Source organism: Meleagris gallopavo, chromosome 4, assembly GCF_000146605.3.
Source record: "Meleagris gallopavo isolate NT-WF06-2002-E0010 breed Aviagen turkey brand Nicholas breeding stock chromosome 4, Turkey_5.1, whole genome shotgun sequence".
Taxonomy (NCBI): Eukaryota; Metazoa; Chordata; class Aves; order Galliformes; family Phasianidae; genus Meleagris; species Meleagris gallopavo.
In genome coordinates this window covers 40,469,122-40,483,270 of record NC_015014.2, presented here as the reverse complement: position 1 = coordinate 40,483,270, position 14,149 = coordinate 40,469,122, and the positions used below count along the sequence as shown (strand labels likewise).

Genomic DNA, 14,149 nt, shown 5'->3' with positions numbered 1-14,149 from the left:
AGTCACAACAGTATCTAACTCTCTGATAACACAGAAAAAGGTAGTAGAAATGCTGCAATGGAAGTAACACTTCAGGTAATCAGTGTGTGAGTGGGAATTATAAAAACACAGATGGAAATTCAAATTCCATCCGCTCATTTGCAGAGAAGTTCCCAAAAGGAAGACAAGCAGGACTTCAGTGCCTTAATGTGACTAAGCATCTCATTCAACTTAAAATGCCCTCTAGATTTTCTTTGAAAAGCAGAATCACACCAATCACATTATTTTATACAAGCCTCCAAAAACTCCTTTGCCTTTTATAAAAAATGAAAAAGGCAAACAAGAAAATCAGTGCACAAATTTCAGGCAAGGAGAAAACTCAAAACAAGTACATCTGTGATTAGTGAAACAAGTCTTTTAAAATAGAAGATTTCAGTTTCTTCTTTCAACTTGCTTAGATGTTCATGAAATAGAACTCTGAAATATATTGTGATAGCAGAAATTTACTTTCCATTTATTTGCTTGTTTGGACCACATCCTTAGCATAGACTTTAAAAGGCTGTAACGCACCTACTCCCCACTTTTTAAGCAAGCAGCTTCTTGCAGAAAAGAGAGCATATACCAAGCTTAATGAGCCTGAAGACAAAACATTTATCCTTTACTCAGTACCTGTCCAGCAGAGAGATGTACAAGAGCCATGCGAAGATGATGGTCAAAAATCTAAAGTGAGAGTGCAGTTGAGCCAAATCATTGTTTCAGAACAGCGGCAAAGCTGGAGCATGGCGAGGACTTGTGTGAGGTGGAAAAAGGCTTTCCTACATTTTTCTAGCTAATGCTTGGCAAAGGGGTACAGCACCAGAAACCCACTCCTCCACTTTGCTAGACACATGATAAGAACACTAGAGTTGCCTGTCATACTGATTAAGAACATGAAAAGGGATTTCTCCTTTGCCAGGAAAATATAAAGATGGGTTATCAGACATCCACCAAAAAAAGCTGAGATGAAATATTCATCAGGATCCAAGTTATTAACTATTCCTGCTCCTTGGCAGTTCAATTAGAAATGACTTCAAACTATACTTAAACAGTCATATCTTGCTGCTTTGGGAAACCATTTTAAAATTGCTAACATTTATTATAAGAAGATTTCCCATATACCCATTTGAAATGCTGTGTTTTGAAATGCAGTAGGGAATATTCTGGCCTTTCACCTCTAGAGAGCCAGTTTAAGTACATGCTGTTCCACATGTGTAAGTGATTTTCAGGCTCCACTCAGTATCCTAATTGTTACTGTCCAAAGTTTACAGAGGCTCAGTAGACTTTATGACAACAAGCTCCAGAATAGGTCAGGTTTATCACACTTCTGGCCCCAAATGCACACTTTGAGGAGGTTTTTTTTGTTGTTTCTGCCAAGGTTCATTCTGTTTCTACAGCCTGCAACAAAGCATTCCAGGAGTATACAGAAGGATGCATCAATATTAAACATTTGGTATTTTTATAGTAATGAAATCTAATTTTATTTATAATTTTATATATATATATATATACATGTATGTATGTATTTACATCCACTGTATTGATTTATCAGGAAAATATTTCCTGAGAATCATAGAATCCTTGGAGTTGGAAGGGACCTTTAAAGGTTATCTAGTCCATCTTCCCTGCAATGAAGAGGGACATACACAACCAGATCATGTTGTTCAGGGTCTGATCCAGCCTCACTTTGAAAGTCTCCAGGGATGGGGTGTCAACCATATCTCTGGGCAAGCTGTGATATAATATTGCCTTTTTTTTTTTCCTTTGGTAAAGTTATGAGGGTAAAAGAGTGCATAGAGCAAAAGCTCAACCAGTGACACATCAATAAAACAGGATTCAACAGTTGCTGTCTGGAACAACAGCACTTTGGAGAGTAAATCCTCCTTCCAATTAAATAAGGGAGGAAAAAAATCTTTGATCCAATGTTCAGTTTGATATGAGCACGTCTTCCGTTGCAATTAATAGCAATCACCTGCACAGTTAAAAGTTTAAGCCTGCTCTCTCTCTCTACATGTTTCTAATGAGAGTAGAAGGGATGGAAAAGAACATCTCAGTACAGTAGAGAAGCATATACAAACATGATAGACACTTAAGCAACCTGAAATCGTTTCACCAACTAGCAGCTGTCCCCAGATGATCAGTAACTCTCTAGTTACTTCACCAGCAGTCAAAATACCTAACAGGCTTGGAGAAGAACAGGACTTCTAAAATATTACTAATAAAGTTTACATATTAAGATATAACTCAAAACTTACTAAAAAGAATTTAGAAGACATATCACAAATAAACAAGTAGTTAAACAAGTACCTAATTTTTGACACTGGAAACTAAGAGTCTGATCACAGGTTTGACTTGATACAGACATTCTTATGATTCTGAAGCCTTTGCTATTGCAGGATTTACTATTTGAAATTGCCAGTACTCAATGAAAACAGAAAGGCAAACATCACTCTTTAGAGGAGTACACCTAATGTGCTACACATGCCCAGCTAGAAACTAGAAAACATTACAGGATTCATTAGGAAAAAAGTGGGGAAAAAAAGGTACCAAACACAAGAGTGTTTTTACTCAGAACAATATAAGGGAGGATGAAAAAAGAAACAGAAGAACTATTAGAAATATATTCTGACTTTGTATGCATAACAGAACCTGGCAGGATATGAACCGCATAAGCAGAGCATCAATATATTGAAGGCACATTTTGAATTGACCTCAAAAACGGTCATATCAAAGTATATACACTGTTCAAAAGCAGTGAAAACTCTTTTAAACTTTAAATCATATGAAATATTTTAGCTAACACACTTGATATATACCTGGAACTAAATACCTGCCTTGCTTTATATCAATGTGTTTATCTTCGCTAATGTAAGCTGACCTCACTCCCATGCTCCTGACAGCTGTCAAATCAAACTGATGGGGTCTATTTTCTCACAGTTTTCTTTGAGAGAAGTACAAATATATATTTTGCTCATATTGGGGTGTGAAATATTTCAGAGATCTTTTATAGTTTTAGAGTATATTCTGGACAAGAAGACTACTGAAAACAATCACAGCAAACACTACAGTCTAGTAGCAAGCCACAAATGAAGGATAAATACTTCAGAAATTCTGAGGCTAACTTTCACAGCCCTCAGGAAAAGAAAAAACTTTTCAGCATATCTTACTGAGAAGGACTTTCAGTATACAGATATTATGAGTAGACACAGATAAAGACATTCAACAAGTATGAGGAGTAAGAGGCAGAAACCAATTTTATACTGGAAATTACAAATAAACACATTACCCACACCAGAAATTACATGAATGGCATGAACCTACATTTTATTCTTGCATCTCACTTATTATTCTTTTTTGTCCAAAGTCCCTTCTAAGGAGGGTGTATAAGAAAGGTAATAAGAAAGTCAAATGCACAGAATGAACAAAGGTGAGTAAGGCCTCTGACATAGGAAACAAGGAAGAAAAACAAAACAAAACAAACAAACAAAAAAAAACAACCACTGTTACCCAAGGGCAGAAAACTTTATTGGACTGTTATCACTACAGAATACATATTCTCAACAGTTTTTATTAGAGCTGTAGGTACTGTTACAAAGAGAACAAATTTTGGGCAAAGTGAAGCTTGAGGAACATTTCACATGCACAATTAATTTCAGTAATGTCACTTCTAAGCAAAAATCTGTAGCATCATGGTAAGAGAGTGAGTGAACACAGACATCATCACTGCACGATTCCTCCTCTTTCTGAGCAGTAGAAAGGGGATAAAGTCAGAATAAAGTTGAACAAGCTGATGCAAGAAAATCAAAATGATAGAGAATGTTACTGAATAACATCAGCAACCAAGAGAAGGCATTTGGAATTGTCTTGCAATTGTAGATTTCTACAAAAAGTAGAGGTATCATCAAATAATTCTGCAATTCTCTTCCTCAGTACAAGAAATATGCATGACATCAGCCCAGACTTTTGAAGCCATTGGAGTTGATGCATGCCAGGCTCTCAAGTGACTGTGGCTGAAATACTCATCTGAAGGGCTGGACAGACTTCTTATGGCAGCAAACTATTACGTTACAAGTAAGACAAGATGTGAAATGACAGCCTGAGGGGGAAACCTCCTTATATTTGCTTATATGAAACAGAACCATAAGCAGTCAGAGCAGTGCATTGTAAAGTTAAAACAAGGACCGGCAATTTATAAAGCAGGCAACAGGGTGGCCTTACAAAGCCAGAAAGCTGTATCCTGGATTTGACTGATTGTAAGGCTGAGGGGGATGCTGAAGCAGCAGATAAAGCTGATGTACTTGTAAACTTTCCAGCTGAGGCTTTATTTGTCTGGTTTGGTACTCCCCTCGGTGGGTGGGGAAGCTAGGGACTGGCTGACGTCACTCAGAGGAGGAATAAAGCACAGTGCTTGGGGTGACCACAACATCCCAGGAGTCAGCTGCCCTGTCCTGCAGGTGCCCAGCACACATCTTCCTGCAGCTCAGCCCCTCATACACACCAAAGGAAAACAAGCAGGAACCCAGCAGCACCCAGCCACGATGCCACAGAACGTTATTCTTCCAGGACCGGCACCCTGGGGATTCAGGCTCTCAGGAGGAATAGATTTTAACCAACCTTTGATCATAACCAGGGTATGTGCTTTGTTCATTTCCTTTCTATTTATTGTATCTGACACCTGTTGCAGATTTTTGCCCTTTTCTTAAGTTCGGAGACAAAGATGAAGCTGTGCACAGATCAGCAAGCAGCTGCTGGCTCTGAGCAGAGCTAGCCGAAAACTAACTGCTTTAAAAGTTTTGTCTAACATTTCTATAACTGCTTTATTGATCTAAAAGAGTACTTCTAATTATGCCCCCAAAATTAAATTCAAGTGCTTTGGCAGCAGGAAAACTCTGTCATGATTTCCCCAAGCGTTCAGATGAGAAAATTAGTTCTGAGCCTTTGAAGGCCAGAGCCCCACTGCTCCCACTTTCACTGCCTGCCTGAGTGCTCACCAGGGAGACATCGCCTGGCAGCAGCTCCTCATGCCTGCAAGTTTGTGTTCTGCAAACTCTCCGTGCCAACTTTCTGAGATGAATCTAACTTTAATTAAACTGAAGTCTGCATGTTGCCAGAAAAAGCAACAGCACCTGCTTTTAAATCTGAAAGTTTTCCACTTTCATGAATGTTTAATTAAGGAATTATCAAAAGTTATCTGTCCTAAATATGCAAGAGAGAATTTGTCTGTGTTTTCTGCCATATTTAGTAACAGACAATTCACGTTAACCCCCTACTAAAGGGCAGGAAGAACTCAAGCCTTCATATTCCCATGGATTTTGAACTATTAATTGCAAATAGTTTAAGAAATAAGTTACCTGATGAAAGGAACATATAAGCAGGCAGCTGCCCTGCATCTACAGATATATATATATATCTCCCGTCATTAAGTAGATCTGTACTTCAATTTTTTTTTTAATTATTTTGAAAACTGTGTTAAACATATTAAGGATCAGAACTAGTTCTCCTTATGTTTTTGCTGCTTTTTAGCACCTCAGACACACCGAGTATGCAATGCATGAGCCACCAAACCCCCAGCACCTTCCCCCCCTCCAAAGCCCCGCACTATGACTCAATATATACACTATGTCTGGTATTAAATAAACATCAAAAGCCTTGAAGGATGAATTTCACTCGTGATGCCTTGCAGTAAATACACTTCTAAACAGGAGTCCACGGAAGGCACCAACCCTTTTTATATTACACCAGTAAGAATTAATTTCTTTTGATCACTTACTCCAGATTCACACTAGCATAAAAACAATTTACTTATTTTAAGTGTAAATAAAAGAGAGTGCTATTTGAATTCGCATAACTTCATAAAAAACACTCATAAAATATAACAAAACCCTTTAAGCAAACAGTAGACAAAAAACAATGAATAAAGAAAAAAAAATCTGTGGATTTTTTTGGGGCCTTCATTGCCTTTTATGGGCTTCCAAAAGAAAAATAGTTTCCATTATCTCTAATGAAAAATATTTTAGCGGTGTCTGGTTTGTATTTCCTTTGTGTTTAGATTAAGTGCAATGAAGTTTAAAACTACAGTAACAAAGGATGTTACTATAAATGTAGTTTTCTAAAGAATAAATGATTTTACAATTGACTCATACCTACCGAATGTCTCACAAGACATAAGTCATGGGCTTCTAGCAAACTATGGCAATACTCAAAAATCACATTGCAAGCAGAGCTATGAAATAATATATATGTATGAGAAAGACGTTTATGTATGCTTAGCTCAAGTTTAATGATTTTAATGGTAGATTTGTTTAATCTTAGGTTGTGGGTTTTTTTTTGTTGGTGGTGGTGTTTTTTTTTGCCACAGCATACAATTAGAAGAATCTTTCAATAAGTATTGTGCTGTAGATCTTAACCACTAGTGAACAATTTGTGGGATTCATATACCCTGCTTTTTTGGGCCTACATGTTCATTTCATAAGAGAAATCAACAGCAGTCCATTCACATTTGGCTCAATTGTCCTGACAAGAAATACTGTTTGCTATAAAGAGGAGGACAGAAATTATTTTCAAAGATATTGAATAAAACAATTGGACAGGTGTACATTTAGTGGCTCTTGTTATAACAAGAGCCTCTTGTTCAACATGAAAAAGCTTTTACTAGAAAAAGCCAGAGGGCCCACGGCAGAAGAGATCATCGTACACCTGTCTAATGAACAGATGCCATCTCAAAAATCCATTTGCAAGTTTTCCAAGCAAGACAATTCTCTTGACTGTTTCAAGCAAATGCAAAGACCACAGATCCCGTGATCACTGAGAGGATGGAAGAACAGGAAGAGGAATAAAAATAGACACATTCGGTTAGATTCTATTAGGGTCAAAAATAATCAGCTAACTGGAAACAAGGAAAATATTTTTTTAAATCCTTGGAACTCTACAAAGATGAAAGAAATTATCTAAGCAAAACGATCAAAACCCAGTCCTCGTGAAACAGAATAATTTCCATTTATGTTGAGAGGAAGATAACAGTTTAGGTAACGTATTTAAAGGAATGCAAACCTAGACTATAAGTCACATTAAATAAAGCATTACACAAAATTAAAACTTCTGGAGGCTGGAGTGAATGGTAAAACATTATTAACTCTAGATTTCAGTTCTGTTTTACTACAAACTTTTACAGATCACGATGCAAATATTTATATTAACTCAACTTTATATTTAGCCTCTCTGCCTGCATTCAAAACTTTTCATAAAGTAAAAGCTTAAAATACTTATCAGAGTGTATCACGACAAGTTTCATAAGTCTATTAAACAGATGCAGACTATTTTTCTTCAAAGTATCATAACAGACATTAATCATGCGGGATAAAGAGTTATCACTGTCAACATCTGAATTCTCAACAGGTATCTGTATTTATCCAAATAAAAAGGATGCAGGAGCAATAGATATGCCATACAGACATGTCTGAAAGAGCAAGGAAAAAGTTTTCTGAAAGCACCAGTAGGATCTATCTCATAAAACAGGGATGACCAACAAACCCTGTGCTCATAACATTTTGTAAGTAGTCACAATACACATTTCAAAAGTCACTAACTAGTTCCTTAAGATACAGCATCACTTATTGAGGTACCTGCAATATCAATGCTATACCTGTAATACTTTGTGACCACAGCGTGGTCCCTTTCTTCACTTGAGAAGGAATGATAGAATGGCTGGTTTTGACCATTATATTTAGAGCATTAGAGAATTTAGCAGACATTCTAATGCCAGCGGCCTCTCCTGCAGTTGTCATTCCATGCATGTCCTCAACATGCTAGACAAAGCCAGGAACCATCCCAGGCTACAGGAAGAAGCATGGTTTCTCTCACCCATTTCTTGCTGCAGTAATGTAAATGGTCTCAGTGTGGTTTATTTAAACTAGCAGCTGTTGAAATTTGACAAACAGATCACTTTGGGGTCTCCAGACTCAGAACCGGCAAGAAACTTTCTTAATCCATATTCAAAATGATTATTCAGGCACCTTAACACTTTGTTCAATACACAATAGGCAAGCCCATCCTTTTGGATGTTTGTGGGGCTAATAGCATCCAGCTGGTCATAAGCACCTGTTTTGAAAGCTTACTTAACTCATGTGATAATAATACACACACTACAACTTGTTGCAGAGAAATAAGAAATAAGTTTACAAGTTGGAAAGCAGAAAAAAAAAAAGAAAAAAAAAACCTGCAAAACAAACCCTAAGTTCCTCAAGCATTCAAACTCATTGAACAAAGATGAACAGCTAGAAGAGTAAAGAATGACTGGCTGACATTTCCCACTGTTTCAGTACTGATATTTCTTTTGGCATGCATTGTTTGGTATTTCACCTGGAAGAATCACTGTTACTGAAGTGCAGTAGGACTGAAGAACTTTAAAGAGTTCAGGATCCAGGTTAGACATGAATAAAGAGAAAATATTATTTCAGTATTATCGGCATTTTTATGATTACTTAAATAGACAACATGAGAAGGCAAGCTTGCAGGAAATACACTAACTGCTGTATGTTGTCTGTAAGAATGGTGAGACCACAAATGCCCTTCTATGTTCCCCGGTCAATGAAAATCACACACATGAACATTAAGTACAACATCTAGCAGAGTACTATTTTGCTACTGCCTGAAGTGTTTAGGGAGAACATCTCCACTTTTTTCAATTAAATTACACAATGGCAGTTGAGGTGAAAGGCTCAAAGACAAGTTAAAGTAATTACAGAAATTAAAGTGGAACCTATTTAATTCAGAAAGTGTGAAAACAATTTTCATCTACTTTGAAGTTACGATGAATAAAGCATGCCTGTTGATCTGACAATAAAAGTACAGAGAAATCAGCAAAACTGCAAAGGCAAGGCTTTGGGGAGAAATGAGACAGTTGTTTACATACCCACTCCTCCCACACCCAATCCAGCAGAAAATAGGGAAGCATGGTGAAATTCATTCTATCAGTTATTAGGTATGAATACAACTTCACTCAGAATTTGTTTTTCAGATTACACCTGGAAGCAAGGCTTCTACTGCCAACTTGTGCCCTGGTGATGTTATTGTGGCTATCAATGGCCTAAGCACAGAGAACATGACACACAATGACGCTCAGGAAAGAATTAAAGCAGCTACACATCAACTTTCCTTGAGAATAGAGAGGTATGTGAACATATCTGCTTATTTCTGAGAAAAAATACTGCACAATCAACCAACTAAGGCACTGCAACCATTATGTAGGTTAACTACATAAAATAATTCTGAGAATTTCACAAAACCTTTCAAATTACACACATGCAAACTTACCCCACCAACTCCACATCAAGCAATAGTCCCAGAACACATCCTCAGGAACAGGATTAACTTCCATCAGGAAACTCTCCAGAAGAATCACTGAGTTATGAACCCCATCCCTCACTGCCTCTACTGACTTCACAAGCTTTATATTTACCATAGGGAAATATTCTTAACGTTCTTGGGAAATAAAAAGCTGGAAAGGGCCAAGTAGAGGCCTTAGCTAGCTGTCACTTGGTCAATTACCTCAGTATTCCACCACTCTCAGCTCCAAGCACTTCTCACTGCCTCCTACCCTCAAACACAGGGGAAAAAAAGTAGCTAAAAAAACCAAAAAGCTCTCTTACCTGATATACGCAAGCCCAGAAATTTCTTACAATAATTTCTCTCCACTAAAGCTACCACAAGGAACAACATACATCTTCACATCCCCTAAATGAGTTTGTTCAGCCTTTAATCAAAATCACTTTCCCAGCTGTCTCCAGGAATCAGACTACTCTGACCAACCTGATGCCCTTAGGGAGACGCAGCACTTTGTTCCAGCTGACCACAATATTCCTTTCCAAATAAAGAAGTATTTTTCTTGGAAGAAGAATCGTCTAGTTACTAGAGCCTAGACTTTAGTTTAAAAATTCCTACACTTAATTGCAGTATATCAATCTGTTACAGGCTGCTACATACCATTTAACAACTCTTTTAAGAAGTATTTAAAAATATGGTAAGTGTAATTTTCCATGTGAAGTTTCAGCAAATTTAAAAATACTAAATATTTGGATTTACATAGCAAACAGTATTACTGTCTACATTGTATATTAATGTTTAATGTTAGCATTAGCATTCTAAAATCAGCTGCCAAATTTTCCTTTGCATGTGAAGTCAGAATTGTAACTTTTATTTACATGTTTGTTATCTCCACTGAAGCAACTGAAAGAATATCTATGCAACATCTATTTACAACTGGATATATACCTTGTGTACCTAAATTGCACCCTTCCTCCATTGAAAAGCAGCCCTTCCACAGATATTGTGGTCATGAAAATATAAACTGATATTGAGGTTTAGGAAAATTCCTAATATATGTACCTATTTGTGCAAAATATTTAAGATATCCAAAAAGCTATCAAACATTTAAAAAATAAAGCTGTAAAAAGCTTGCTCTACTCAAAACAGAAAAGGACTAGTTTTCCTTTGCATTCCATTAACTGTTAACAAATTATTTCCAATTCTTCATAATATAAGTAATTGAAAAAATATACATATGCTTTTTAATACAGTTCACATATAATACACAAATACTATTAAAGCACTTTCATATTAAAACAGTAACAAAGCATAAAACAAACTAAACTTTCAAACTATACTGCCTTTTACAAGAGATATATAACTATACAGGAATTCAAATTCTTTAATCTCTGCCTTTTTCTCTTTGTAGGGCACAAACTAAATTATGGTCCCCACAAGTTTCAGAAGATGGCAAAGCAAATCCCTTCAAGATAAATTTGGAAGCTGAACCACAGGTATGAATTCTTTAAATTTACCTAAGTATTTTCATTCACGTATTTACAGTTCAAATGATCTCCCTTGTGGTCATTAAAATTCTTTGAATACCACTCCATCCATTAGCTACCAGTTAAGCAGATATGAATCATAACAGTTTTCAGATATATAAGCACCGTCTTATCTGATGGATGCTTTAGTTTTTCAGCTACAAATGAAACAAAATTTAAACAAGTTACAACACATAACCATTTTTCTTTAAAACTGCACATATCACCACAGTTCTACTATGGATAAAAACACCTCCTTTTATTCTGATGCTGTTTAAGTTGCTTTAACTCCTTTAGAGACCTTCTGATGAACTCAGGAATAGATGTCAAACACCAATGCAATGCACCCATCCCATCTCAAAAGTCTTTTTGATGTAACAGGTAATGAATAGGGAAATTCAATAATGTTGGGTTTCTCTATTTCCATGCACTTTTACACTGTACTGCAGAACTGAAAGTTACAAAACTGTTGCACACCCATGCACTGATCAATGAGCAAATCATTCACCACTTTTGAACAGCCCGATCCTGTTTCTTGTACATGAGCAAAGTAAATCCATTCAATTTAAATCCTCCTCTCTCTTCAGACTGATATCCAGTTCTGATGCAAATCTTTGAGCGGAAGCTTCCATGGTGTTATCTGTTAATTGTCTAGCTGTTGTCTATAACTAGTGTTTTACTTCCTTTGCCACTCCTCCTTTAACATACATAAACATTTGCTGTAGTCTCAAGAGAGAAAGGGAAAAGAGCATTCTGATTGCAGGTCAGGATCAAAGTAAGTATGTCAAAGTGTTTATTTTGTGTTATCCCAGGAAAAAAATAAAAAAAAAATTAAGAGCAGATTCTATTTGAACACATTCTATGCAGTGAATGCTTCCACCCATTCTGTTCTCACAGTTGCACTCCAAAACATGAATGCAGCATTCCAGTGTTCCAGTTTCTCTCTCTGTTCTGCTCTGAAGCCTTTATGGTAGACGATACAGCAAATTTCAACAGAAACAATTCACCTTCTTCAGCAGTAAGGGACAGTATAATGAAGAAACAAAACAGCTATTTTAAATGCATATTTCTGTGGAATAGCTAGGATATACATAGAAGACATAGCAGTAGAACAATGTGACTATAATCTGTACAGAAAATTATGAAGGTATGTATTACAGGACCGTAATCCCTTTTACATGTATGCTGCATTCCAAGAGGAGCTGTTAGTTAAAAATAAATCATAAGATTTCTCAAAGTCTATTTTGGCAGGCTACTGAAAAGCAGTCTCCACTGGGCAGTTAGAAAAAATATCTATCCCAGATTTAAATAGCCAGCCTCTCCGTATTGTACAGAGGTATGTCTACTTCTTTATCAGAAAATCAGGAGTACTAATCAATTTCAATAAATATTAGCTATCAGAAAAGCAGCAATGTTAGTAAACAAATATGCTAAACCATCCTCAGGATGATTAACATTGCAGTTAAATTCTTCTGCTGAAAAACATCCATCAATTCATTCTACCTTGTGAAAATAATATAGCCTTTTTTCTATAAGTGCTGAAATTTTAAACTTAATTTTATGGCTTATTTTGTCACAGCACATGAGACCCTGTGGTGCGTATACCAACAATGCAAACAGCAGAATAAAAATTTGTCAGATGACCATTTACAGCACAGCTACAATCTGCGTAAATCACAGTAGTGTGTGCTACTGTCTAACAGTGAACATAAGCATTGGAGCCCAGGCGAGTGAAACAAAATCCAAAAGCAGTATAGTACTACTTCAAATGCAAATCCTGTTTATCCAAAATATTGCACACACTAGTTGGTCTACAGAAATGGAAAATCACTGAGTTGTATAAAAAGTATTTCCGACATCTGCATAACAATTAAAATTACTCAGAAGGTTACGGATGTTATAAAGATAGTTAGAACTTTTCACTTTTGCCAGATACATCATCTAAAGAACACTAAGAAAGTCTGACAAGGGGGAAAATCAATAATTTAAAATCAATTAGTAGCTAACTACATAAGACTTAATCTTCTTAATGATTTTAATTTGCAAGCTAATAAAAGATAGTTATAAATGAAAGTAAAACATACTTTAAGTAGTTCAGCAAATCAAGACAAGGTCAAAGAATGCTTACTTTAATTTCAACAGAGAGAAAGTGTTCTATAGGTGCGTGGAGATGATTATGTGAAAACTGATAACACCGTGCCTAGTTGCAGCTATGGAACAAGAAGCCTTTACACAGTGGAAAGCTTTTGCATTAGGCTGAGCAGCCCCAGTCATTTGGAGACTGACAGAGGCAATTGTCAAAGCACAATAAAAACTCTCACTAGTTTTTCCTCTGGCAAGAGGATACAAAGATAACAATCCCAGCAAACAGCTTCCAGGGATAGTTGCTGACCAGGAGTCCTGAAAGCTCTGCATTCCCATATAAGAACCAACCACTTCATTTTGTTAATCTGGAGCAACCTATAGCACAATGAATAATAGGAAATAATAGACTACTTGAAATATTACTAATACATTTCGCTTATGTTCTGTATAAAAGTAATTTAGAAGGTTCTCAAATAATATAATTAGGAAGAGACAATCAAAGTAAATTACAATGTGAATCTTATTATCAATTTAAAAAACAAAACAAAACAAAGCCCTCATACGTACCTTTCTACTATATTGTTAATGTAAAACAACACTATGACCTGTACATTTTTTTGTCATTTACAACTCAGCTCTTTGAATCTCAGGTAAAATTGTTTCCATCATCACAATTTCTTGAATTGTTTTTATTTGTGTTTTTTTTGTTGTTGTTGTTGTTTTTTGTTTTTGTTTTTTATTATTGCTTCTATCTTTGCCCTTAAACGTTCCTTTCCCTGTTACAAGACCTCTGGCTATGAAAGACATTATGCATTCCTTGGAGATATAAATACACTATATACATAGATAAGTCTAAAAATCTAAACAAAACAGAACATTATTCTACAAAATTTATAGTCTATTACTACTTCTAGTCAAGTACTGAAACCATACACTTACACTCACGTTGTTTTGAGGACCTAGCCTGTCTTCTGTAACAGCATTCACAGAGATTTTAGTCACAGAGTACCTCAGCATGTAAACCTGTGTGTAATCATGGCAGTTATCCCCAAAGAATGCCATCGTACAATCCTTGCTGCATGCACTTCTACAGACTTCTGGGGCTGTGTTCATATTGTTCCTGATACCTGTACCAAAATGCAAAACATAGTTAGTCATGCAAAAAGGACATCAGTCTGGTAAAAAAAAAAATAATAATAATT

The 14,149-nt window shown here is 36.1% G+C and overlaps 1 protein-coding gene and 2 long non-coding RNA genes across 6 annotated transcripts in view; 1 reads left to right on the top strand and 2 right to left on the bottom strand.

The window, feature by feature from the left end:
• Positions 1-13,967, bottom strand: part of LOC116216573 — a 43,493-nt gene extending 29,526 nt beyond the window's left edge. Inside the window, exon 1 of one of the 2 annotated variants that reach the window (XR_004159637.1) lies at positions 13,887-13,967. This is a non-coding gene — a long non-coding RNA (uncharacterized LOC116216573). Of the gene's footprint in view, positions 1-9,662; positions 9,748-13,886 lie in introns of those variants that run through there. The other variant, XR_004159638.1, reaches the window with a different exon arrangement.
• Positions 4,427-14,149, top strand: part of PDLIM3 (PDZ and LIM domain 3) — a 22,470-nt gene continuing 12,747 nt past the window's right edge. For 2 of the 3 annotated variants that reach the window (XM_010710061.3, XM_003205770.4), the window contains exons 1-3: positions 4,430-4,646; positions 9,032-9,183; positions 10,748-10,832. In XM_010710061.3, the coding sequence (XP_010708363.1) occupies positions 4,554-4,646; positions 9,032-9,183; positions 10,748-10,832 (330 nt within the window). In that variant the 5' untranslated portion in view covers positions 4,430-4,553. Of the gene's footprint in view, positions 4,647-9,031; positions 9,184-10,747; positions 10,833-14,149 lie in introns of all 3 variants that reach the window. The other variant, XM_010710059.3, reaches the window with a different exon arrangement.
• The window catches only part of LOC116216574, a 19,298-nt gene continuing 19,138 nt past the window's right edge, over positions 13,990-14,149 (bottom strand). The window contains exon 3 of the long non-coding RNA XR_004159639.1: positions 13,990-14,074. This is a non-coding gene — a long non-coding RNA (uncharacterized LOC116216574). The remainder of the gene's footprint in view (positions 14,075-14,149) is intronic.